Here is a 23,822-nt window from a genome sequence, read left to right as displayed (position 1 = left end):
ACAGTTCGAAGTTTAGTTGGCATCTGTAGTGTTCAATAGCCTGATGGTTGATGGGAAGAAGCTGTTTGTGAACTTCGAGGAATGGTAGGAGTGAAATGGGAGCCTGGCCATGGAGGTGGGCGTACGTGATGATACTGGGTGCCATTTTGAGGCAGCACCTTCTAAAAATCCCTTCGATGGTGGAGAGGTTAAGATGCATTTGTGCGGATCGCACCCTTCCTCTTCTAACGTTCCAAAGAGACTGCTGATGCTGGAAACCTGAAGTAAAAAACAGAACCTTGGAAGAACTGATTAAGTCAAGCAGCATCTGTGGAGGCTAAAGTTGTAAGTTAATGCCTCGAGTTGAGACTGCACCAGGACTGACCTGAAATGTTGACATACATCTTCTGTCTCCATAGATGCTGCTTGATTTGCTGAGTTCTTCCAGTGTTCTATTTCTTGATGGGGGGGTGTGGTGAGATAAAATGGAGTGTCAGAGGCTGAGGAGAGACCAGGAGTAGGCCATTCGGCCCTTCGAGCCAGCACCGCCATGGCTGATCATCCCCAATCAGTACCCCGTTCCTGCCTTCTCCCCATATCCCCATGACTTCGCTATTTTTAAGAGCCCTATCTAGCTCTGTCTTGAAAGCATCCAGAGAACCCGCCTCCACTGCCCTCTGAGGCAGAGAATTCCACAGACTCACCACTCTCTGTGAGAAAAAGTGTTTCCTCATCTCCTCGTCTCCGCTCTGTTAGTTACCTAAAATTTCCCCACTCTCCCAAGTCATCCTGCAGAAATCCTACTTCCTCAACACTGTTTGCCCCTCCACCTATTTTCGTATCATCCGCAAAGTTAGCCACAAAGCCATCAATTCCATCATTCAGATCATTAACATATAACGTGAAGAGTAGCGGATCCAACACCGATCCCTGCAGAAGACCACTACTCACTGGCCACAAACCAGCATAGGCCCCCTTTATTCCCATTCTTTGCCTTCTGCCAGTCAGCCAATCTTCTATCCATGCTAGTACCTTCCCTCTAATGCCATGGGCTTCTATCTTGTGTAGCAGCCTCACGTGTGGCATTTCATCAAAGGCTTTCTGAAAATCCAAGTAAACAGCATCCACTCCTTTGAATCTCCTTTGTCTATCCTGCTTGTTGCTTCCTCAAAGAACAGATTTGTCAGGCAAGTTCTCAACTTCACAAATCTATGCTGACGTTGACCTATTTTATCATGTGCTTCCAAGCAGCCCAAAACCTCATCCTTAACAATGGACTCTACAAACGTACCAAGCACTGACGTCAGGCTAGCCAGCTTGTTATTTTGCCTCACTAACCTTTTGAACAGGGGAGTTACATTTGTGATTTTCAGGTCCTTCAGAACTAGTAATTCTTGAAAGATGACTACTAATGCCTCCACAATCTCTGCAGCCACCTGGGGTGCAGTCCATTTGATCCAGATAACTTATCCACCTTCAGTTCTTTCAGCTTCCCAAGCACCTTCTCCTTAGTAATAGCTGCTGCCCCCACATCTGCAACCTTGAATTTCTGCCGCATTACTTCCACTGTGAAGACTGATGCTAAAAATCTATTCCGTTTGTCTGTCATTTTTTTTATTCCCCTTTACTATTCCTCCAGTGTCATTTTATGCGGTCCGATGTCCACTCTTGCCTCTCTTTTACTCTTTATATATCTGAAAAAAACTTTTGGTATCCTCTTTTAGACAACAGACAATAGGTGCATTTGGCCATTTGGCCCTTCGAGCCGGCACCGCCATTCAATGTGATCATGGCTGATCATCCCAAATTAGTACCCCGTTCCTGCCTTCTCCCCATATCCCCTGACTCCGCTATTTTAAAGAGCCCTATCTAGCTCTCTCTTGAAAGTATCCAGAGAACCTGCCTCCACCGCCCTCTGAGGCAGAGAATTCCATAGACTCACCACTCTCTGTGAGAAAAAGTGTTTCCTTGTCTCTGTTCTAAATGGCTTACTCCTTATTCTTAAACTGTGGCCCCTGGTTCTGGACTCCCCCAACATCAGGAACATGTTTCCTGCCTCTAGTGTGTCCAAGCCCTTAACAATCTTATATGTTTCAATGAGATCACTCTCATTCTTCTAAACTCCAGAGTGTACAAGCCCAGCTGCTCCATTCTCTCAGCATATGACAGTCCCGCCCGCTATCCCGGAAATTAACCTTGTAAACCTACGCTGCACTCCCTCAATAGCAAGAATGTCCTTCCTCAAATTAGGGGACCAAAACTGCACACAATACTCCAGGTGTGGTCTCACTAGGGCTCTGTACAACTGCAGAAGGACCTCTTTGCTCCTATATTCGATTCCTCTTGTTATAAAGGCCAACATGCCATTCGCTTTCTTCACTGCCTGCTGTACCTGCATGCTTACTTTCATAGACTGATGTACAAGGACCCCCAGATCCCGTTGTACTTCCCCTTTTCCCAACTTGATGCCATTTAGATAGTAATCTGCCTTCCTTTTATATGATTGGCAAGCTTACTTTCATATTTCTTGTTTTCTCCCCTTATTGCATTTTCAGTTGCCTTCTGTTGGTTTTTCAAAGTTTCTCAATCCTCTATCTTCCTGCTAAACGTTCCCATATTGAATGCCTGTCTTTTGCTTGTGTGCTATCTTTGACTTTCATGGTCAGCCACAGATATCTCCTTTTCCTGAGTATGTGTCTTACTCTTTGGGATGAGAAGATCATGTGTCTTCTGAATTGTTTCCAGAAAATCCTGGCATTGCTGCTCCACCGTCATTCCTGCTAGAGTCCCCTTCCAATCAACTTTAGCCAGCTACTCCCTCATATCTCTGTAGTCACCTTTACTCAACAGTAATACTGATACATCCGATTTTAGCTTCTCCCTCACAAACTGCAGTTTGAATTCCTTCATATTACGATCACTGCCTCCAAGGAGGTTCCTTCATCTTAAGCTTATAATCAAATCTGGTTCTTTCCACAATACCAAATCCAGAATTGCCTTTCCCTTGTAGGCTCGACCATAAACTGTCCTAAAAAGCCATCTCGTAGGCATTGCACAAATTCCTTCTCTTGGGATCCGGTACCAATCTGATTTTCCCAGTCTACGTCCCCCATTATCACTGTAACATTGTCTTTCTTACATGCTTTTATATCTCCTGATGTAATTCTTACGTCCTGGCTATTATTCGGAGGCCTGTATATAACTCCCATCAGGGTCTTTTCACACTTGCAGTTTCTTAGCTTTACCCACAAAGTTTCTACATCTTCTAATCCTATATCTGATTTATCTCTGACATCTCTCTTCCATTTCTTGATCTCTCTGTCTCCATCTCTGACTACCGACTGATGTCTACTCCAAACCCATCGATTCCCACAGTAATCTGGAATACACCTCCTCCCATCCTGCTATCCCCTACTCTCAATTACTTGTCTCCACCGCATCTGCTCCTAAGATGAGGCTTTTGATTCTGGGACATCCAGGATGTCTTTTTTCTTGAGTAAATGTGGCTTCTCCCTCCCCACCCCCCCCCCACCCCCAAGGTTTTCCATTCATGCATCTTTGTGTTACCTGTTAAATGTTGTTATTGTACCCACCTCCACCACTTTGTCAGGCACCTCATTCCATGATACCCATCACCCTGTGTGACAAACCTGCCCCTTGTATCCTCTTTAAATATTCCCCCTCTCACAAATCAGTGCCCTTATGTTTCGGACTCTTCTACTCTGCGACAAAGCCTGTGACCATTCAGCTTATCTCTGACTTTCATGACTTTTTGATATCCCTACAAGGTCGCCCCTCAGTCTCCTGCACTTCAAGGGAAAAATGTCACAGTCTGTCCTTATAACTCAAGATCTGCCGTCCCGGTAGCATTCTTGTGCAGCTTTTCAACACCTTTCTATAACTCTGACCCAAACTGCTCACGGTACTCCAGGTGCGGTCTTCCCAACATCTTAGACTGTTGTAACATGATGTCCCAACTCTTGTGGTTCGTGAAATGTTGTGGGAAACCAGAGCACCTGGGGAAAACCCACAGTCACAGGGAGAAAGTGCAAACTCCACACAGGGATAGAATGTGGATCACTGCAGCGGTGAGTGCACTGCAGCGGCTCCCTACTTGTGTACAGAAAATGTGATCAACATCTGGGCAGGTGGAAAATGCGGGCCCAGGCCAACATAGACACAAAATGCTGAGCAACTCAAAGGGTCAGGCGGTATCTCAGAAGATATTCTTCAGACTGATATTCATGGGAGAGGGAAACTAGAGGTATGAAAAGGTACAGAACAAATCAGAGCCGGCACCAAATCAAAAGAGCCCACATTGTTGGCTGTGGAGGAGGGGATAACAAAGAGATAAGTACAGTAAAGCTAGCAGGACGACTAGGGTGAGGGAGGGAGAGAGAGAGAGAGGAATGCTGGGTTACTTGAAATTAATGAAATCAATACTCATATCACTAGGGTGTAAGGTGCCCCAGCAAAATATGAGGTGCTGTTCCTCCAATTTGCACTGGGCCTCACTCTGACAATGGAGGAGGCCCAGGTCAGAATGGGAGGGGGGGTTAAAGTGTTTGGCAACCGGGAGATCACCTAGATCCTGGTGGGACTACACAACCCAGCCCAAGATACACAAACATGACAGATGGAACCCACAAGATTGAATGTTGTTGTCAAAGGTAGTTTTGATAACTCAAAATGCTTTTACCAAAACTTTGTGCAGTTGCAAAAAATAACGTGTATTTAATTTCTTGTATCAGACACGGTCCCTGCTGAGTGTGTTTGAGGAAGATGCGGGCACGTTAACTGAGTTCACAAACCAGCTGTTGCAAGCCATGCAGAGGGTCTATGGTGCTCAGGTCAGTTCACCCATTCATATCACGTCGAGCTCAATATTGAATGCAAGTTTGTGATAACTCGCCTTTCTGGTTTACGTTAAAAGATTCGGCTGGTTCATGTTCTAGGAGTAGAATTAAGCTATTTGGTCCATCAAGTCTACTCCGCTATTCAATCATGGCTGATCTACCTTGAACTCTCAACCCCATTCTCCTGCCTTCTCCCCATAACCCCTGACACCCGTAGTAATCAAGAATCTGTCAATCTCCTCCTTAAAAATACTCAGTGACGGCCCCCCACAGCCGCCTGTGGCAATGAATTCCACAGATGCACAACACTCTTAACTAAAGAAATTCCTCCTCATCTCCTTTCTAAAGGTACGTCCTTTTATTCTGAGCTATGGCCTCTGGTCCTAGACGCTTCCACTAGTGGAAACAACTTCTCCACATCCATTCTATCTAGGAATTTTACTATTTGGTAAGTTTCAATGAGATTCCCCCCGCCCCCCCCATTCTTCTAAATTCCAGCGAGTACAGGCCCAGTCCTGGGATTATTCTCGTAAACCACCTCTGGACCCTCTTCAACACCAGCATACCTTCCTCAGATATGGGGCCCAAAACAGGTCACAATACTCCAAACACAGTTTGATCAACGTTTTAGAAAACCTCAGCATTATATCCCCGTTTTTATATTCTAGTGACTTCTCTCCCCATTTAGAAAATAGTCTACGCCTTTATTCCTATTACCAGCATACATGACTCCACACTCTGCTATGCTGTATTCCATCTGCCACTTCTTTGCCTACTCTCCCAACCTGTTCAAGCTTTTCTGCAGTGTCCCTGATTTTTCTACACTACCTGCTCCTCCACCTATCTTCGTATCATCTGCAAATGGCCAAAAGCCATTACAATGTGAGGAGTTGCAGCCCCAGCACCAACCCCTGCAGAACACCACTAGTCACTGGCAGCTAACCAGAAAAAAAAACCTTTATTGCCTCTCTGCCTTCTTCCATTCAGCCAACTTGCTATCCATGCTAGAATCTTCCCTCTGACACCATGGGCTCTCATCATCTTCATCTCAAAGCCTGTAAGATTTGCTTCTCTCACCACAGATGTTGTCTGCCCTGCTAGAATCATTATTTTTAATTTCAAATTTCGAACAAACTCACAATTCTTTCAAATGGGCAGCTCACACCCCAGCAGTATGAATATTGACTTCTCTAACTTCAAGTAACCCATGCCTTCCTTTTCCCTCCATTCCCCCCCTTCCCAGTTCACTGACCAGTCTGACTGTCCTCGTTTACATTTTATCTCTGTTTCGTTTGTTGTTACCTTCTCTAAGCTAACAATGATCTTGTCTAAATTTTCCATGATCTCTACCCCCTTTGTCTCGTTTTCACACCTTACACTTCATTATCTCTGTATCTCCCTCTCCCCGACTCAGTCTGAAGAAGGGTCTTGACCCGAAATGCCACCCATTCCTTCTATCCAGAGATGCTGCCTGTCCCGCTGAGTTACTCCAACATTTTGTGTCTATATTCACAATTCTTTCCCCTGTATTCCCTTTTATTTCCAAGCTGCCTCGATCTATACCTCCTTGCGACAAATCAGCTGGAGTTAACAAACCCACACCTCCCTCTGTCAGCTGGTGCCACCGCCTTTAGTTGTCCTTCAGCATTGCTGTCCCCACCCTGTCATATATTTCCTTTGACCTCCTTCCCCTCCCTATTCCCTGCAACTTAAAGCATATTTGATTTCTGACTCTGCCAGCTTCTCGGCATTGATCCAAAACACTTTTCTGCACAGATTTCTTTCCCCTCACCTGCCGATCTGTTCCCTCATCCTCCATTTTCGGTTTGTATTTCTTATTGAATTATTTGGCTTCGTAAAGAATGCCTGTACTAATCGAGAAATCCGTATGTCGCTTCTCAGATCTTTCGTGACTCATACTTTACAATGTAATTACGGATAACGCAAGGGCTTTCTGCCTAAAAATAGTTTAGCACGTGGCAAATATTTGACTTTAATCTTCAAACAACCACTCCCTTTACTTGCCAAACCTGCCTGGATCCAGTGAAAAACACAATGGAGGATACGCATTCGCGACTCCTAATAATAAAAGATGCTCAAGAAAAGCATTGCTAGCATTTATTTCAAGACGAATAGAATATAAAAAACAGGGATGTAATGCTGAGGCTTTATCAGGCACTGGTCAGACTGCATTTGGAATATCGTGAGCTGTTTTGTGCCCCATGTCTGAGGAGGGATGTGCTGGCATTGGAGGGGGTCCAGAGGAGATTTACGAAAATGATCCCAGGAATGATTGGGCTAACACATGATGGCACAAGGCCTGTGCTCGCTGGCATTTAGAAAGATGAGGGGGGGGGACCTCATTAATCTCACTGAATCGTGAAAGGCCTGGATAGAGTGGATATGGAGAGTTTGTTTCCACTTGTGGGAGAGTCTAGGGCCAGAATAAAAGGGCATACCTTTTGAAAGGACATGAGGAAGAATTTCTTTAGTCAGAGAATCTGTGGAATTCATTGCCACAGATGACTGTGGAGGTCAATTCAATGGGTACTTTTAAGGCAGAGATTGATAGATTCTTGATTAGTTTGGGGAGAAGGCATGAGAATGGGGTTGAGGGGGAAAGAATGGTGGGATTAGCAGCTTGTTATTACTGTTGTGGGTTATCTTGATGGAGTTTGCATGAGCACTTGTTAGATTGAGGACTCCATATTGAGGCACTGAATCATGCTTTACTTGAGTTGTTGAAATCTCATTGCTGCCTTTACACAAATGTTTTCAAATGTTTTACACCTCACAAAGATCCTAACATGCTGCTTTATATTTTTTTGCAGAATGAAATGAGTATTGCCACACAACAGCTGTCCAAACAGCTCATTGCATATGAAAAGCAGGTGAGGGCATGACTGGGGTATAATACCAACTTTTCCTTTCCATTTATTTTCCAAAATAGTTGACGACATCTCTGTAGGACAGGGGTCGGCAACATTTTCTGCCTAGGGGCTAGGACGCATGTCTGTGCGCGGATGGCGGCCACATCTGTCACGTGTACACATGGATCCCGCCCCGGATGGCAGGCATCAAATCACGTGTTCACATTGAGCTCGCCACTTTGAGGACTCCACGCGGAGCACTGAGCTCAAATATCACACTCACCCGTCCCCGGCCTACTGATAACCCTGATCCAGGTAGTGAAGCCCAGACACAGAAGTGCCCGGCCGTGCCGGTGGCTTTGCGCAGGATGCGGTATGGCCATTGCGGCCGCCAGCGCAGGCCTCATTGCGTCCTTGCGTCACTGGGCCCGGGAGGAGGAGCCCGGCCTCACGGAGGGCGATGGGCAGCACTTTTTCAGTGTTTCACCCGACCCTCGGTCTGAAAATCACCTTTCAGGTACTGGAGGTGGACAAAAATGCTAGAGAAACTCACTCCAGCATTTTATTCTACCTTCGATTTTTACACCATCTGCAGTTCTTTCTTAAACATTCCAGGTACCGAAGACGGAAGTGTGCGGGCTGGATGATTTTGGGTTACGGGTTGCCCACCCCTGCTGTAGTTCACTGTAGTTTTCGAGATACAGCATAGAAACAGGACCCTCGGCCCACTGAGTCTGCGCCAACCTGCGATCACCATGCACACCAGTTCTATCCTATACATCACAGACTCGGTGGTCCAAAGGGCCTGTTTCCATGCTGTACCTCTAAAAACAAATCCGAAAGTATGCAAAAACAAAGATTCATGACATGTTACCTACCTGACAGGTCAGGTAGGTTTCTGTTATTAGGAGAGGTTGGGACTTTTTACCCAGGAGTGTAGGAAGCTGTGTGATAACCTTACAGAAATATATACAATCATGACCTTACAGAGGTATATAAAATCAAAGATAAGGAGAATAGTCATAGTGTTTTCCCCAGGGTAGGGAAGTCTAAAAGTGTAGGGTATAAATTTAAGGTGAGAGAGGTAAGATATGAAGATTTTCACACAGAGAGTGGTGGGTATGTGGATGAGCTGGCACAGGAGGTGGTCGAGTTGTGTACCATTACAATGTTTAATACACTTTGTACTGGTTCATTTCATCAGAAAGGGTTGGAGGGATATGGTCCCAGGCGTGGGATTAACTTGCTTGGCCAAAAAATGTCATAAAGTGCTGGAGTAACTCAGCGGCTCAGGCAGCATCTCTGGAGAACATGGACAGGCGATGTTTCGTGTCAGGACCCTTCTTCAGACAAATGTTCTCCAGAGATGCTATCTGATCAGCTGAGTACTTTTGTACTTTTTTGTAAACCAGCATTTGCAAGTCCTTGTTAACCCTGATAACCCTGACCCTATAGCTCGGTTAGGCACCGTGATCGGCATGAACAAGCTGGGCCAAACTGCTTGTTTCTGTGCTGTATACATCTGTGGCAGCTAGGGTTGGCCAACAAACAATAGAAAACTAGGAAGAATAAGGCAGATCATGCAGGGGAATTCCACTGCTTGTACCTTTATCATTGTTGGGTCAGAATCCATAACCAGCAGCAAAACAGTTGTGAGTCAGTAGATGCTTTTTCATCACTCTTCCTGGGCTAGCTAGAGGTGGACATTCCATGATGCTGCTTTTTGGCCTGAAACATTGGCAATTCATTCGTCTCTACAGGTGCTCCCCGGCCTGCTGAGTTCTCCCACCAGCTTGTTTTTCTGCTGACATTAAATGCCGGCTGTACCAAAGTTACCCATTTCCCAAGGTGACTTCAACAAATGCCAGCATCCGACAGAAAATAATTTAAAAGTAGTACCATTATTTCATGTCTAACTGCACTGCCCTGATGAACTTGTATCAGCTTTCCTGTCGGTTTTGTTTGATTTTAAACTTTAGAGATACAGTGCAGAAACAGGCTCTTCTGCCCACCTGGTCAGCGATCACTCTGTACACTAACACTATCCAACACACAGGACAATTTACAATTTTACTGGTCAATTAGCCTATAAACCTGTATGTCTTTTGCGTGTGGGAAGAAACCGGAGATCCCGGAGTAAGCCCATGTGGTCATGGGGAGAACATACAAACTCTGTACAGACAGGATCAAACCCAGGTCTGTGGTGCTGTGAGGCAGCAACTCTGCCGCTGTGCCACTGTGCCGCCCTCCCAGCAGCTTGATTTTTTGCTGACATTAAATGCTGGCCGCACCAATGTTCCCCATTTCCGAAGGTGATTTCAACAAATGCCAGCATCCGTTGCAATAACAGGGAAAATACCATGGCTTAATGTCTAACTGCACTGCCCTGGTGAACTTGGTATAAGCTTTCCTGTCGGTTTAATGGGGAAAGGTTATTATGTCAGAAAGCTCGATAAAGGCTATGATTTGATAGCTGAGTTACTTCGGTTGCAATATAAATGCCTCAGTTGTCCTAGATAGCATAAATAGTCCAAATGAAGGGTCACAGCTCAAAACATTGACTGTCCATTTCCCCCCTAACCTGCTGAGCTGCTCCAAGAACTCTCCTTTATTTGCTAAAGGTTCCACCATCTGTAGGCTCTTGTGCTTGTGCCTTAATTAGCATTAGACGAGGGCAAAGGAAGTCAGGTAATACAGAGTCATGGAATCATACAGTGTGGAGCTTGCCCACACCGACCAATATTTCCCATCTACGCTCGTCCCACCTGCCTGCATTTGGCCCATGTCCCTCTAAACCTATCCTCTCCATGTACCTGTCTAAATGAAAGAAACGTTTCGATAATATCTGTCTCAACTACCTCCTCTGGCAGTTCATTCCATACACTTACCATCCTTTGTGTAAAAAAGTGACTCCTCGGGTTCCTGTTAAATCTTTACGCCCTCACCTTAAATCTATGTACTCTGGTTCTCGATTCCTCTACTCTGTGCTTTTACCCAATCTATTCATCGCTATTTTGTACATGAATATGTGCAATCTTGTTCAGAATTTCTGATGCCCAGTTGGTCAGGGGTGGAGCTGGGCTGTTAAAGGAAGGGATTGTGTTTGATGAAGTAACCTGCTGGACATGAATGTGTTCTCCTACCAAGTGCTGAACAGAAAGACAAGGGGAACAGCTCCTCGTATTTGTGGACAGGCAAAAGTCTGTTTCTCTTCTCTGGGCTCAAGGTAGAATAGGCAAGGCCTTGGAAAACTGTCAGCACACTTGGCAGTGAATGCCAAACATTGATGTTGATCGATCATCAAAGATCAGAACAGCAGCAATGTTATAGAAAGTCATGAAAACACTGCGGTAATTTAAACCTGGAATTCTTTTGTCACTTTCCAGAACTTTGCCTTGAGTAAAGGGGACGATGAAGTGATTTCTACCCTTCACCGCTTTGCCAGAGTTGTGGATGAGGTAATACATTTTAAAATTACATACGTGTCAAATGGTGCAGAATCCTCGAGGTCCTAGTGCTGGTCTAATAACTGAAAGGACAAATGTTGGCCATTAAACCATAACATGCAGCACTAATTAATATGTGGCTTTTCTGTTGTTGCTTGCCTTAGCATGTGAAAGAACAAATGCAATCTTTCATTGATAATTATCTCTTGGATATAAGCACAATTACTTCTAATGATGTTGGAGAGGGTCCAGAAGAGGTTTACGCAAATGATCCCAGAAATGATTGGGTTAACATATGATGAGTGTTTGAAGGCACTGGGCCTGTACTCGCTGGAGTTCAGAAGAATGAGGGGGGACCTCAATGAAACGTCCTGAATAGTGAAAGGTCTGGATAGAGTGAATGGAGAGGATAGTCGGAGAGTCTAGGACCAGAGGCCATAGCCTCAAAATAAATGAAACAAGATGAGAAGGAGTTTCTAGTCAGAGGGTGGTGAATCTGTGGAATTCACTGCCACAGACGGTGTAGAGGACAAGTCGATGGATATTTTTAAGGCAGAGATTGATAAATTCTTGATCAGCTATGATTGAATTGTGGAGTAGACGATGGGCCGAATGGCCTAATTTTGCTCCTAGAACTTGTGAACGTTAAAAAATAGTTCTGGATCTGATAGAAAATCAACGGAATTTGAAGGAAACCAAGGGTACTAAAATATTCCAGAAAAGATGCAGGATTTGACCAGCACGGTGGAGCAGCGATAAATCTACTGCCGTACAACGCCAGAGACCTGGGTTCGATCCTGACTGCAGGTGCTGTCTGTACGGAGTTTGGACATTCTCCCCGTGACCTGCATGGGTTTTCTCCGAGATCTTCGGTTTCCTCCCACACTCCAAACACAAACAGGTTTGTAGGTTAATTGGCTTCAGTAAAAATTGTAAATTGTCCCTGGTGTGTGTAGGATATTGTGAGTGTGCGAGGATCATTGGTGAGTGAGGACTCGGTTGGCGAAAGGGCTTGTTTCCACCCTATATCTCTAAACTAAACCAAACAAACATTTGGGGGAAATAAATTAGAGGTTGATAAAAATGTCTGTAGTCTTAAAGTGATGTAGTCACCCGTGCCCTTTACTGCTGAGTCACTCCAGCACGTTATGTGTAGTTTAGTTCAGAGATACAGCAACTTTACCACTGTGCCACCCCTGTCCCTTTATGTAGTAACCAGATTCTGCAGTTGTTTGTTTTTACATTTCTCCCTTGACCAAAATAGTTGCATCTATTATTCTACATCTGTAAGAGCTGATGAAAAGACGATGAGGCACCTCCTGAACCATGTGTACTCTGAGTCATGTGAGTTCAGGGTTGACCCTGCAATGCAGACAAAACAGTGATATGTTTTTAAACCAGAGGGCAACTGCAGCCGATTGTGTTCTTACAATCTCGTTTTCGTGTTTCCATCCATCGTCAATGATTGTCCAAGGTAGCCGACACAAGGAACTACAGGTCCTGGTTTACAAAAAAACACACAAAGTACTGGAGTAACTCAAAGGATCAGGCAGCATGTTCTCTTGAGAACGTTGGTTGGCTATGTTCTATCCATGTTCTCCAGAGATGCTGCTGAGCCTCTGAGTTACTCCTGCACCTTGGTTCTTGTTATATTCTCTTGATTTGGTAGCCTTCAAGAGCCGTGGAGTTATTAAAATGATTTTGCAGAGGTTGCACATTACAACCATGGTCTGAGATACAGGGTGGGGTGTAAATCAGGTGCATTCAGTGATTTAGTGCCAACTGCTGTGTGGCAGGAACAATATGTTCCTCTGCATTCTTCACTCATGCCTTGTTGGCAATGAGTCATTCACTGCAGAGTACGCAGTGTGACATGCTCGTCTCATTACACACTTGTGTGGCCAGCCCAGGTTTTTGTCTGTGGTGATTGCACGCACACACACGCATATGTACAAATGCAGGTGCACACACACACAAGCAGAGCTGCCAGGTAGTACGGATTTTCCGTATTTCGTACAGAAATGCGATAAGATACGATTTTGCCCCTCCCCCTCCCTGACCCTCCCCGTCTCTCAGAGAGAGAGAGAGAGAGAGAGAGAGAGAGAGAGAGAGAGAGAGAGAGAGAGAGAGAGAGAGAGATGAGAGAGAGAGAGAGAGAGAGAGATAGAGAGAGAGAGAGAACGAGAGACGAGAGAGGCAGAGATGAGAGAGAGAGAGAGCGAGAGAGAGATCGACGAGTAGAGAGAGCTCCGAGAGAGAGAGAGCCGAGAGAGAGAGATGAGATGAGAGAGGATCGAAGGCCTCTAGCTGAGAGATAGAGAGAGAGAGAGAGAGAGAGAGAGAGAGACTGCAGAGAAGGAATAGGAGTCGGTAAAGGGAGACCACACCTATATATGCATATTTATATATTTGCATATTAAAACTTGTCTTGTATTCCCTCTATACCTCTTAATCCTTGCCTTAAATGTATGCCCTCTGGTCTCAGCCACCTCTGATGTGGGGGGGAAACCTCCCTGCTTTCTCCCCTTTCTCCTCTTCCATAAATTAACGGACATGAACATCGACCCCTGCATCTGTCACTGGATCTACAGCTTCCTTTGGAACAGACAACAGAGGGTGAAGATACATAACACAATATCTCACCCCTGCACCTCAGCACAGGAGCCCCTCAGGGCTGCGTCTTGTCTCCCTGGTTATTCTCACTCTACACAAACCAATTCACATCCCAGCATAGTTCAGTTAAAATTTATAAATACGCAGATGACACAACCATCATAGGTCTCATCTCGAACAATAATGGAACAGAATACCGCACTCAAACACACAAAGCAGCCACTTGGTGCACAGATAATAACCTCTCACTTAACACATCAAAAACACACGAACTCATCATTGATTTCAGACGCAAGGCACAACCCAAGACCCCCCTACTCATCTCAGGCGAACCCATATCCACCACTGACTCATACAAATTTCTTGGCACTCACATAAGCAATAACCTCAAATGGAAAATCAATTCAAATCACATCTACAAAAAAGCCAACCAAAGACTCTTCTTCCTCCGCCAGCTCAAGAAGTTTAGAGTAAGGAAACACCTCCTAATCAAATTCTACACAGCCATCATCCAAAGCATGCTCACTTCATCAATTACAGTCTGGTTCAGCAGTTTAGACACTCACTCCCGTAATAAATTACAACGCATAGTTAACAAAGCATCCAAAATCATCAGCACTCCCCTTCCATCAATAGAATCACTCCATCACAAACGGTCTGTGTCAAGGGTGAAGAAAATCATCTCTGATCCCTCCCACCCAGCTCACCACATCTTCCACCTGCTGCCATCAGGAAGGCGCTACAGCTCACTGTCCGCCAAGACATCTCGATTTAAAAACAGTTTTTACCCACACGCAATCCGAATTCTGAACACACTAGGATAACAGCACATATCCTTCCAATGCATGTACTGTATATTGTATGATGTTGTGTTTTATGTTATGTTTGACGGGAATCAGCCTACCTTGTAACATCCTGTACTGAACCTGAATTCCACCAGCTTGACTGTGTGGTCATTAAATAATCTAATCTAATCTAATCTAATCAATGCCCCACATAATTTTGTATACATCTGTCCAACCTTCCTGAGCCTCCTCCGCTCCAAGAAAAATAAACCCATCCCCTCCAGTGTCCCTTAATAACTGAACTGCTCCACCCCAGGGAGCATCCTGTTGGATTTCCTCAGCACCCTCCAAAGCAATGACATTTTTCCAGTCTGAAGAAAGGTCTCGACCCAATACGTCACCTGTTCCTTTTCTCCAGAGATGCTGTGTCCCGCTGAGTTACTCCAACTGTTTGTGTCTATCCTCTGTTTGAAACAGCACCTGCAGTTCCTTCTTCTCCATTCTGTACACAACTGCACACCATATTTTATAAAGCTGTACCATACGTCCCAGCTCTTATATTCCAGGCCCTGGGTAATGAAGGTCAGCATCAAGTCTGCATCATCCTATCTACTTGTGCTGCCACACTCTGGGAACCTTGGACTTGGACACCAAGGACCCTCTGTTCTTCAATACTTCCTCGGGGCCTCTCAATCATAGTGCACCTTCTCCCCTTCTCCAAAACTGTCATCTTCACTTTCCACAGCATTCTCATCTGCAAAACATATTAGCCATACCTCCTATTTTAATATCTGTATAAGGGAATTTAGTGTTATACCTGTATCCTGAATCTGGCTTTACTTGGGGTCCAGCTCAGATAGGAATTGGCACAAAATAAAACATCTCATAGATCAGTGGTGAGTCTATCGAACAAGTCCAAGGTTCCCCGAGTGTGGCAGCACAAGTAGATAGGATGATGCAGATTTACACTACCTACAGCATTTTTGTATTCTCATGATACAATAGTTACTGGTGGATTCTACATTTTTGAAAGAAGTTATCAGTGATCAGTCACGGTAACCTTTCATCTTTGTCCTTCTCCAGTTATCTTTAATCTTATACAACCCCCAGTGTTTATGTTAACTAAACTAGCTGTGCAGTGGAACCTAAACACGGTGACAAATCTATCTATCACCTCACTAACATCCTTAGGTTCCCTATCTTGGCCATTTTCCCACCATGCTTCCCCCATATATAAGCTCTAGAATTAAACACATTACAAACCACTCATCTTACTTATAATTTTCAACATTTCCAACAACAGCATCTAAGTTGACAACCCATATTGGCAGAGGAAACTCTGGACTGCGATTACCTGGTTTGTCCCTGCTGTGCTTTTTGAATAAATGAAACACATTTGCTGTCCTCCAGTCTTCTGGCACTCCTGTGGAAAATAAAGATTTAAATATCTCTATCAGGGCCCCAGCTTTCTACCTTTGCTTCCCACAGTAGCCTGGAATAGATCTCATCAGCTCCTGGAGATTTATCTGCCTTTACGTTGTTCTAAGACATTTAACTCCTTATTAATGACACACTCCAGAAAGTCACTCTCCTATTCAAAATCACAGACACAATATCTTTATTTTAGTAGAAACAAGGAACTGCAGATGCAGGCAAATACTTGCATTTCTGTTGAAGATAAGATTTCCTTTTGAAAATAAATATAAGAGAAGTAAACCCTGGTCAAGTGTGAGGATGTACCGAGATACCGGGTACCAAGATTGTGATGGTGTATCAGGCCATGGCCATAAAACCTGTGCAAACTAACTGGCTGGAGTTTTGTAGACTTCATTAACCTTCCATGACTAGTCTGAAGTCTTTACATGCTGCATAACACAGTGCCCAAGCAGAGCAAGATGGCGTGCCTCAATGACTACCGACCAGTGGCACTCATGCCCGTTGTGATGAAATGCTTTGAGAGTTTGATTACTCTTGACTTAGTAAAGACCTGGATGGGCTACAATCCACCTACTGCCACAACAGAGTGATCATGCTGACTCTCCATTCTGCACTGGGCTACTTGGACAACAAGCACACGTATGTCTGGTTGAGACAAAATGCTGTAGTAACTCAGCGGGTCAGGCAGCATCTCTGGAGAACATAGATAGGCAGCGTTTCGGGCCGGGACCCTCCTTCAGACAAAAGATGCCGAAAGACCTGCTGAGTTAAACAAGCACAATGTGTACTTTTATGTAAACCAGCATCTGTAGTTCCTTGTTTTTATAATAGACCGTGGGCCGAGGTTTCATTTCGTGACCCAAATCACGTATCTGCCTGTATTTATAATATACTGTGTAAAAATATTATTGAAATCATTCCTGAAACTCATCAAGAACAATACCTGCACATATTTTTAAAATATGAGAAAAACCTCAAATTTTCCGAATAATAATTGTCCAATCAAAGCACGTTTGACATTAAGTCAGACACCATTTGACCAATCACACGCTTTATTTCATGCTAGCGAGGCAGCGAGCACACTGGGATCATGGCTCCCTCCTAATAACATCAAAACAATAGCAAGGTTTCGAAGGAATAAAGGTAATGCTAGCCACTTTCTGATAATTTTGTTTTACAACTGATTTATCTTTGTAAAGTTATGATGTGAACTGTTAAATAAAAATGATAAATAAAAATGTAGAGCTAGGATTAGGGCTAGGGTCGGTCGGGCTGTTGGTAGGCCGGTGGGTGCAATGAGAGGTTGGTCAGGCTGTCGGCCGGCCTGTGGGTGCTGCGAGTCGTTGTTCGGGCTGTCGGCCGGCTGGTGTTGCAGCGAGTGAGTGAGCGGAGTGACGGAGCCAGCACTATGGGGGTGCTGAAGGCGGCCCGGGCGGCGTGCAGGGCAGTGCTGCTCCCCACCATGTTAACATGGGCATGCTGGCCGAGGTGGACGCGCTGATTGGCCACACGAACAAATCCCACAGCTGGTCCAAATGCGGCTCCAACTCCAGACGTGGGCAGTTCTGAAAGGGGGTTAGGGTTACGGTTAGGCATTTTCCTCTCAGTGGAAGGTGCCTTAGCCTTCCCCCAGCCTGGCACTGCCCCAGTCCCACTATGGCCGTGACCCCCACTCTGCACACCGGCAGTTAGTGGGGTTCAGTAAACGAGGGGACGCACAGGATCTGCCCTCACCATTAATTTGGTGGGTTCAGGAGCTGGTGAAACCCGGGACCTCTGCGGCAATCTTACTCAACATACATGCTCACAATTATATTCATTATATTATTTTTATATAATATAATTATAATTATATATAACTATATATAACTCCAGTTGTATTCACAAGTTATATATATATCTATAGAATAATAATATATGGTTTAAATAGACCGCAGCATGGAATTAAGCTCCACATAGAGTAATATGAGCATTGAGCACTAGATGGCGCTTACATTTTCGATCTAATTTTCTAATTCGCATAATTAATTAGTGTTCAACTTTTGATACTGACGAGTTATGAATTGCCTCTCAATGATATTTTATCTAAATCTGTGCCAAATTTCAACTAGATACCAGACATAGGTCACAAAAGTTAAATTCTAGACACATTTTTGATGCTCGGTCCACGGCCTATAACTCGGTTAGGCAACTTGTCCCTGAAGGTGGCAACACAGGTGGTTAAGCTAGATTTGAGTATGTTTTTCACAAAGAGGGTGGTGGCAATCTGGGGTAGGCACAAAATGCTGGAGTAACTCAGCGGGTGAGGCAATATCTCTGGAGAGAAGGAATGGGTGACGTTTTGGGTCGTTTCGAGACTGAAGAATCTGGAACGAGTTGCAAGAGGTGGTGGAGGCAGATAAAATGACAATATTCGAGAGGTGTATGGACAGGTACTTGGAAAGGTAAGGGGCAGAGGGATATAGGAGTAATGGAAGCAATTAGGATTGGTGTAGATGGACATCACAGTTGGCATTGAGAGTTGGACTGAAAGGACATGTTTCTCTACTGTGTGATTCTGTGTGATCAGAGATAGCTAAAACCTGTACATTTAGGGCATCTGAAAAGGGCCTTTCTCACCCAGAAAGTGGTGAGTACCTGGAATGCACTGCTGGAGAGAGCTGGAAGCTGAGTCACTGACAAGATTCAAGAAGTGTCTAATCACTTGAATCACTTTAGCACAGAAGGTAACTGACCATGAACTGAAACATGGGATTAATACCAATGGGTGCCCACTGGCTGGCATGGAAGTAGTGGGCCGAATGGCCTGTTTCCATGTTGTTTAGTTCTATTACTTTACTCAGCAGTGCATGATGATTTTGGCTGTCTAGTTTATGTGCTGTATCTAGAATGGTTAGTTTATTGTGGAATGGTAATGATTGTAACTAACAACATCATCATTTCTTCACAGCTAAATTCTCTCCACACAGAGTTGGCGAAACAAGTTGCTGACACCATGATATTCCCAATGATACAGTTCAGGGAAAGAGATCTCACGGGTAATGTTGAACTTTAGCCTTTTGTTGCACTGTTGGATAACAATTAATACCTACCATTGCAGCATTTATCAGTATTGTGGTAAAACACTATGATAACAATTTTAGTTAAAAAAAACTCTTATAAGAATAAGCCTCTCAGACCTGTATTTTAAACTAGCAAACTATTTTTCTTGATGTTCCTCACTACACATTTTGATTTGTGTGTAGTTTCTTTATCCACTGGTGCTCACATTAAGTCATGGTATTTAAAGCCGAGTTGTCTACTGATCTGTTGCTTTTAAATTATTTTATTGCTTTGTTACAAGGCCATCATATCACAAAGCATGCATAAACCGATTACTCGAATAACGTGGAAACTTTATTCAAACTATTATTCCTGATCATGGCTCTAAGGCATTTGGGAGAATCTTGCTTCAGATTCAGATTCAATTTTAATTGTCATTGTCAGTGTACAGTACAGAGACAACGAAATGCCCATGAAGTCTGCAAACTCGAGAGAGTCAGTAAAACTTTAGGGCGGCACGGTGGCGCAGCTGTAGAGTTGCTGCCTTATCGCCAGAGACCCGGGTTCCATCCTGACGATGAGTGCTTGTCTGTACGGAGTTTGTACGTTCTCCCCTTGACGTGTGGGTTTTTTCCGGGTGTTCCGGATCCTCCCCCACTCCAAAGACTGACAGGTTTGTAGATTAATTGGCTTGGACAAATTATAAAATGTCCCAAGTGTGTGTAGGATAGTGCTAGTGTGCAGGGATCGCTGGTCGGTGCAGGCTCAGTGGGGTGAAGGGCCTGTTTCCGCGCTGTATCTCTAAACCAAACTAAACTAAGGTATCAGGGGTTATGGGGAGAATGGGAATGAGATGGAAAGATATATCAGCCATGATTGAATGGCGTAGTAGACATGTTAAGGTAAATGGACTAATTCCACTCCTAGAACTTACAAACTTATGAACTTAATGTCTTCAATGTCATTGACAAACAGCCTGTCGGACCATCTTCCTTTCTCTTAGACATAGAGTCATGCAGCATGGAAACTGGTCCTTCAGCCCAACTTGTCCATGGCATGCAAGATGCCCCATCTTAGATAGTCCCATTTGCCCACTTTTGGACCATAAAGCTCTAAACATTTCCAATCCAATCAGCCTCAGTTTGTAAGGTAAAATAATCCAAGACCGTTCATAGAACATTAATCAAAGTTTTTAGCCAATTGCATTATGTATGCATCCTACTATTGTAGTCCAATGTGCATAAGATCTGAAGCAACTACAAAATACATAGATTTAACTGAGGAGGGGAAGATTTAATAGGAACCCAAGGGGTAACTTTATTACACAAAGGGCGATAGATGTGTGGACGAGCTGTTGGAGGTGGTTGAGGCAGGTACTATTGCGACATTTAAGAAAGTCTATGTCTAGGATAGGTTTAGTAGGATATGGACCAAATGCAGGCAGGTGAGACTAGTGTAGATGGACATGATGGTCAGTGTGGGCAAGTTGGGATGAAGGGTTCTATGCTGTATTACTATGACTTTGATCTGCTAATTGTTTTACTGACCCTTTTTAAAAGGTAACCAGTTATGGACTACTATTAATGCAGTAGGTTTATAATCGAAAACATATTTTTCACATTCTACATTCATTAGTTTAAAGTGCAGACAGGTGGGACTAAGGGAAAAAAGTTGTTCGGCACGGACTTGTAGGGCCGAGGTGGCCTGTTTCCATGCTGTAATTGTTATATGGTTTGACTTCAGAATTAAGGGACAGAAGTTTAGGGGTAACATGAGGGGGAACTTCTTTACTCAGAGAGTGGTAGCGGTGTGAAATGAGCTTCCAGTGGAAGTGGTGGCGGCAGGTTCGTTGGTATCATTTAAAAATAAATTGGATAGGCATATGGATGAGAAGGGAATGGAGGGTTATGGTATGAGTGCAGGCAGGTGGGACTAAGGGAAAAATGTTGTTCGGCACGGACTTGTAGGGCCGAGATGGCCTGTTTTCCGTGCTGTAATTGTTATATGGTTATATAATGGACAATTACATTTTTTTGTGCTCCAGTATAAAATTATAACTATTCCTAGATTGTACTCTGCTCAATTTTACATCAATAATGTTTATGAATTATGTTAATTTTAGCTATTCTGCAGCACCATCAATTGCTTTTCTATCTGCAGATCAGACATGGCATTGTACAACATGGAGTAAAATAAAGCAGAAATATAGAGTGGAATAGCACTAATATAATTTTAATTCGAAATGAATATCTTTATCTCCACAGTGATCGATTCAATATGAAATGCCATCTTTTCCACAGTTTATTCAAATGTAGTCGTATTCATGATGTCAGTTTGACATTCCTGTGATTGTAAGAATAACATAATGAAATAGGTATACCGTGAGCCTCTTGTTTTCTGGTTTTAATTTAAAAAAAAGATTCTGTCTGCAAATGGAAATTGGAAAGCAGTTAAAATAGATCTTTATTGTAGTGTGCCAGCCGATATCCAACCGAATTGAAGCTAATGTAGATCGGAATGTTACCTGTAGTTAATTTTTGATGATGGCTCTTTGGAGATCATTCCATAAGTATCAGGTAATCCCAGGGCGTGGCTTTGTTATAGAGGGTGCTTAGACCTGACCTCTCTATGTTGCTGCAGGTAAGTTGCTGTTACCTAGTGTGCATATTGAGCCATTGTTGGCAGTGGATGCAAAGCCTGCTGGTTTTAGGAATACTTTAACCTTGCCAAATCCTGGAGTAAAAGACTGTAAACGGCCAGATCTGCATTAGTTGTTTAATGTTCTAATCCATGTTTGTAAAGGCCCTCTCATCAGTACTATATATGGACATTTATCTGGATAAATATGGATGATTAGTGCATTATATAAATGCTATGAAACCACATTACCAGTCTTTAATAAACCAAGTCAAAAGGTACTCCCAGCAGTGGTACCTTCTAAATTATTTAATCAAAGATTTAATTTGTCTGTTTTCATGCGTTGGTGTAAACTGAATCTTTGAGGAGGAGTTATGATGCATAATACATTGAGAAAGCTGTACTGACAGACTGACTGAAATAAGTAGAGTTAATGGCCCTGAATTAATGATCCTCGTGATGTAAACTCATCTCCATTATATTACTCAACTCCTTATATTGACTGATGACTGTTTAGTACACTTAATATAATTGTTCATTTTATTTCCTTCACTGAGGTGGTATTCGCATTATAAAAAAAGATACACAAATTAGATCATTTTAATCATAAAAATGATTTGACAGTACCTTGTTCGATCATGTTCATCTCCACACATTGATGGCATGGTTGTGCAGCAGTAGAGTTACTGCCTTACAGCGCCAGAGACCCGTGTTCGATCCTGAGACCCGGGTTCAGGTGCTGCCTGTGTGGAGTTTGTACGTTCTCCCTGTGACCATGTGGGTTTTCTCCGGGTGCTCTGGTTTCCCTCCACACTCCAAACATGCATAGGTTTGTAGGTTACTTGGCTTCTGTAAAATTATAAATTGTCCCTAGTGTATGTAGGATAGTGTTAATGTGCGGGGATCGGCATGGACTCAGTGGGCCGAAGGGCCTGTTTCTGTGCTGTATTTCTAAACTAAAAAAAGCTAAACTAAACTTGTTTTGCACCTGATATAATTAGCTCCCATTAATTTATAAAGTTATGTAAGCAAGCATTTTATAAATGGGATTCTATCCAACTGAAGCATAAATCTGGTCTCAGCATTTGGGACAGACAATAATTAATGTTGATTATAATTTTATTAGAATTATCTGTTTCTGTCTCTTTTATTTTGTTTTGTGTCTTACACTGAGCATTACTGTTTTTTATTATTTGCAGAAGTAAGCACTTTAAAAGATTTGTTTCTACTTGCTAGTAATGGTATGTATATATTTTTTTATTTCCTGTTTTAATTGTTTCCTTTTTTTTGGAGTTAGTTTCTTTCTGTCTCATGTGCATGCCCAGCTTTAGTGACAACCCACCGTCTGGTTGCTGCTTTCAACACTTTCCTATCATTCAGGAGGAGGAGATTTTCATTTCATTGGTTTCAGGTGAATTTGTAGTGCCATTTGGTTTTTGCTATTTGAAGCAATGCTACATGTTGAGAGTTGCTTATATTCTGTGATTTCAAGTGATATAGAATGAATCTTTTTATGATTGGGGAGATTCCTTTGTAGAGTTTTTTTTTAATTCTGTTTAAAATCAATTTCTACATATGCTGTATTCACAAATGGCATTATATGTATCATCTCTATCTTATTACAAAACAGAATGAGGCCATTAATTCCATCAGGTCATACCGGGGTGGTGCAGCGGTAGAGTTGCTGCCTTACAACGCCAGAGACCCGTGTTCCATTCTGACTACGGGTACTGTCTATACACAGTTTGTACGTTCTCTTTGTGACGTGTAAGTTTTGTCCGGGTGCTCCGGTTTCCTCCCACATTCCATAAACGTACAGATTTGTAGGTTAATTGGCTTTGGTAAAACAGTAAAATATCTTTAGTATGTAGGATAGTGTTAGTGTGATCGCTTGTCGGTGCGGACCTGGTAGGCCCAAAAGCCTGTTTCTGCACTGCATAGCTAAAGTCTAAGGACTAAAGGTCCATGTTGGGTTCGTGAGCAATCCCATGCATCCCATTGCCCCTTTCTTTATTTCCCTAAACCTCCGAAACTCAATCTTTTTAACAAATGCCCCAAAACGTATTTTTGCCATGAATCTATATCAAGGGGTCATTTAAATTGGCAAATAAGGTAGATTAAGCAAATCATTTTCATGTAGAGAGGCAGTGAATGGCT

At 43.4% G+C, this 23,822-nt stretch overlaps 1 protein-coding gene across 2 annotated transcripts in view; it reads left to right on the top strand.

The window, feature by feature from the left end:
- Positions 1-23,822, top strand: part of appl2 (adaptor protein, phosphotyrosine interacting with PH domain and leucine zipper 2) — a 71,869-nt gene that overhangs the window by 1,518 nt on the left and 46,529 nt on the right. The window contains exons 2-6 of one of the 2 annotated variants that reach the window (XM_033039372.1): positions 4,731-4,829; positions 7,667-7,726; positions 11,092-11,163; positions 18,937-19,024; positions 22,865-22,906. In XM_033039372.1, the coding sequence (XP_032895263.1) occupies positions 4,731-4,829; positions 7,667-7,726; positions 11,092-11,163; positions 18,937-19,024; positions 22,865-22,906 (361 nt within the window). The remainder of the gene's footprint in view (positions 1-4,730; positions 4,830-7,666; positions 7,727-11,091; positions 11,164-18,936; positions 19,025-22,864; positions 22,907-23,822) is intronic. The other variant, XM_033039373.1, reaches the window with a different exon arrangement.

The sequence above is a fragment of the Amblyraja radiata genome, chromosome 21 (assembly GCF_010909765.2).
Source record: "Amblyraja radiata isolate CabotCenter1 chromosome 21, sAmbRad1.1.pri, whole genome shotgun sequence".
In the NCBI taxonomy this organism is placed as follows: Eukaryota; Metazoa; Chordata; class Chondrichthyes; order Rajiformes; family Rajidae; genus Amblyraja; species Amblyraja radiata.
Note: the sequence above shows the minus strand (reverse complement) of the source record. Positions and strands in the feature narration are given on the sequence as shown.